The sequence below is a fragment of the Chaetura pelagica genome, unplaced genomic scaffold (genome assembly GCF_000747805.2).
Source record: "Chaetura pelagica isolate M959 unplaced genomic scaffold, ChaPel_1.0 scaffold925, whole genome shotgun sequence".
Taxonomy (NCBI): Eukaryota; Metazoa; Chordata; class Aves; order Apodiformes; family Apodidae; genus Chaetura; species Chaetura pelagica.
The window spans coordinates 70,924-74,451 of NW_009953410.1; the positions used below are offsets into that span (position 1 = coordinate 70,924).

Below are 3,528 nucleotides of genomic sequence, written 5' to 3' on the forward strand. Positions count from 1 at the left end.
TTTACACAGGCTTGCTTGCAAAGGGGCTCCCCAGAAGCCCTTTCAGGATGACAAGCCAGCCTGGCTCAGCCCAAGATCTCAGTGCCCCCGAAGTGGACATCTTGGTTGAAATGGCTTTGGTTAGATTGCCATGTGTTATTAAGGTTCTTTGAGCTTGTGCCCTTGGGTCTGTGTTTGTGATGGTACACAAGAAAGCGATGAGCAGATAAGCTGTTTCTCTTTATTGCCACAGACTGGGTTCAACCAGCAGACAAGACAGGACTGACAGGTGCCACCTCCCAAAATTGCCTGCTTTTAACACCCGTTTGCTCTTCAAGCAAGCTAATTCACATAGCAGTTAATCACCTATATATGGCATACACAAGCCCGTAACAAACTGAGAGTGTCTTTGCCTGGTTGAACATGACTTCCCCTGCTCTTGCCTGGCTGCAATGTTAGATCAGGGCTATTTTGCTTAATCTTCACATGTGCTCTGCTGTAGTAACTATTTAAAGTCCTGATGACCTGTCTCACAAAGTGTCAGTCTGCTTGCAAATGCCAGAGTTGCTTTTGCTTTTGCAAGGCGCCATCACATCGTACAATGCTAAAGGTCATTGCTCTTACTTTCTAATTAGCAAAAAAATAACAAATAAAAAAACCAACAACTAGCGACAGCTGGTTCAGGCACAGCTTCCCTCCTTGGATGCTGAGGCTGTTGCTTGTTGGGTTGTTGCTGAAAGCTCTGGCCAAGCTGCTCCTGGGATGGGGCCAAGCAGAAGGTCCCTGCTGTGGGGAGGGGACCAGGCTGGGTGTGGGGCTGTGCCCTCCAGAACTCCCTCATCCTGGCATGCCAGCACCACAGCTGGCTCCATGCTGGGGGTGTTGCATGGCTGCAGTGCTGAGCATCAGGGCTTGCTTTGCTTTGTGGCTGGATCTGGGATCCCCATTGCACACCAGTCCTGTTGCTTGGGAAGACCAGGTCTGTGCCTTGCAGGTGGGGGGCTGAGCTGTGGAGCCCGTACTGCTCTGCTGAAGCACATCAGCTGTGGGGGAAACGGCCACTGCACAACCTGCCCCAGCCTGTGTGATGCTGGAGCATCCCTGGGCATCACTGGGAAGGACCTGGGCAGCTCACAAGGAAGGGTCTGTGAGAGGGAGAGGAGTTGCTTGCGTGGATGGGACATCCCAGGCAGGGGTGCAGCAAGGCTTGAAGCAGAGGTGGTGCAGGGTGCAGGTGCTGCGAAGGAAGGCAGAGGGTGAGGTGCTGCCCAGCCTCCCCCACACCCCGCAGGGCTGCAAAGGCAGCTTGCCAGGGTGTTTCCCCCATCTTGCCCCTTTGTTGCACTCCAGCTTGTGGGGGATCTTGTAGGCTACCCATGGTGTATCCCTGCTGCTCCCATGGCAGCAAAGGCATGGAGGCAGGCTCCAACCAGCACAGGGAGATGCCTGCATACCTCTCCATTTCTAAGGGAGGTGTGGTCAACCTGCTCCACACAGGTGCCCAGGCTTCCCACTTTCCTCCTCATGTGCCCCCCATGCCCGACACATCCCAGGGCTCAGCAGAGCCCAGCATGGGCACACTCACCACAGCAGCGCTGGGCTCCATGGCCGTCACAGCGGGGACGGGGAGCTTGGCCCGGCCGCCTTCTCGCAGATCCAGAGGTGCAGGTCTTCGGGACCAGCGCACAGGGCAGGTTTGATGTTCCCACGGCTTATTATGGCACAGGACCCGTTCGACTTCCACTGCCACGGCCTGGGATGGGGAAACCACACATCAAGGGGCTGCCACTGCTCTGTCCACCACCCCCTGCCCAGGCAGCCACAGCTGCTGGCAACTGCCTCTGGTACACTCTCGCACAGGAGGGGTTGAATGCTGCAGCCAAAGCGGAGATCCCCTCGTCCTCCCCTGCTGATTTCACAGGCTGAAGCCTCAGCCGATGCACCCCTGTCCCAAGCAGGCTGAGAAACCCTTCTGCAGAAGGTTTGCATTGCTTGTGACTCCCCTCAGCCTCTCCCCTGCTTGAACCTCAGCCTGGCTGCTGGCGGATATCTCATCCCTGCAGCGCCCGGAGAGGAGAGCCCGGTCCCATACCCCTGAAGGCAGATGGATGGCTGGAGGAGCATCCATGGGGACAGTGTGGTGCACCCCCCCACAGCAGGGCTGAGGAGGGAGGGGCAAGGAGCAGGCAGGGGCTGGGTACCCAGCAACCAGCCAGACGGGTCTGTTCCTCCCCACTGCCCTCAGACACCGCAAGAGGAAGCGGTGGTGAGATGGGGAGGGGGTTGCACATGGAGGGGAGGAGCTCAGGACCCTTTCTGGGTGGGAAGGCTCGATTACCCCTCGAGGAGGGTTCAAGGAGCCACGTGGGGGATAGAAGTGGTGCTTGAAAGCTTTGTTTAGACCCCAAATAAAACTTGTGGGGTTTTTAGTCCCTCTTGCTGCCTCCTGCTTGCACATGCCCTGCACGTGCCTCCACCCAAGTCATGGCTTCCCATTTGCATGGGGTCTAAGCATCTCATCACGCCACTGCACCCACCTCCCCTCAGCCTCAGCTGCTTTCATGCAGTTTGTTGCCCAGTACCTGAGTCAGTAACTGGGTACAGGTGGAATTTAAACTGCTTCCTAAAGCTGTGCTGGGGAGGGAGCTTTGGCAAGAGGCTGTGCCGCCAGATACCTTTCGTAAAGGGAGCCATCCACCCAGAACCAGGCATCAGGGACCCCGTCGCCATCTGGGTATCCTTCCTCCAGCCAGTCATATGCATACCAGGGGAAGCTGTTCTTCTGCAGCCCAATCCAGTATGGGGTGTCTGCATTCTTCAGAAAGGCCTTGGGAAGGAGAAAAAGGGCCTTTTAATGGCTTTTCCATGGTACGTACCTAAGTTCCGCAGTGTTTGCAGGGGTGGTCATCTCCCTGGGGAGCCCCTGAGGCTGGAGCTCCTTGGGGCAGGACAGCTGAGCAGCTCTGGTGTTCCACTCCAGCCTGGGCAGCATCTGGGGGTGCCAGACCCTCTCCTCCCCATGTCCACCAGCAGCCATGTGCTCCAGAGATGAGCCTTGCACCGTTCAAATGTTTTGTCAGGTGAGGGGTGCCCAGAGCTCACTTGGGGAGCCCAGGGCTGGCTGTACCAGGTCCTGCCCTCAGGTCCCCCAGCACCCTACCGGCACAGTCCAGCGACTCCAGGATTTGGTGACCAGGAGCTGAGAATACTTCCTCTCACACTCTTCTCTGCTGTTCTCCCATGTTTTCTTCTCTGATGAGATGAAGAGGCACTTGCCCCTGTACAGCAGCCAGCCCGAAGGGCAACAATCTGGGGGCAGGGGCACAGCTCAGGTCCTTGATTAGCCATAAATGCCCTGGTGGGGGGAGATCAGAACAACCCCACATCTTCCCAGCAGACATCACAGGCTTAGCCTCTGCCCCAGGCATCGCTTCAGCCTTTGGACCACCCTGTCCTCACCACATAGCCAAAAAACCCAGTGCTGGTGCCACGGCACTGCACCTGCTGAGGGGTGCGAGCCCCCTGGAGCCCCCTCATCCCTGCTCCCCC

General features: G+C 57.4%; 2 protein-coding genes across 2 annotated transcripts in view; one reads left to right on the forward strand and one right to left on the reverse strand.

Moving 5' to 3' along the window:
• Positions 1 to 265, forward strand: part of LOC104389469 (dual specificity testis-specific protein kinase 1-like) — a 5,557-nt gene extending 5,292 nt beyond the window's left edge. Inside the window, exon 10 of the mRNA XM_009998466.1 lies at positions 233 to 265. Within this exon, the coding sequence (XP_009996768.1) occupies positions 233 to 265 (33 nt within the window). The remainder of the gene's footprint in view (positions 1 to 232) is intronic.
• Positions 266 to 1,590: 1,325 nt separating this feature from the next.
• Positions 1,591 to 3,528, reverse strand: part of LOC104389470 (snaclec 4-like) — a 3,317-nt gene continuing 1,379 nt past the window's right edge. Inside the window, exons 4-6 of the mRNA XM_009998467.1 lie at positions 3,140 to 3,288; positions 2,655 to 2,806; positions 1,591 to 1,732 (exon numbers count right to left, since the gene is read on the reverse strand). Coding sequence (XP_009996769.1) covers positions 1,591 to 1,732; positions 2,655 to 2,806; positions 3,140 to 3,288 — 443 coding nt within the window. The remainder of the gene's footprint in view (positions 1,733 to 2,654; positions 2,807 to 3,139; positions 3,289 to 3,528) is intronic.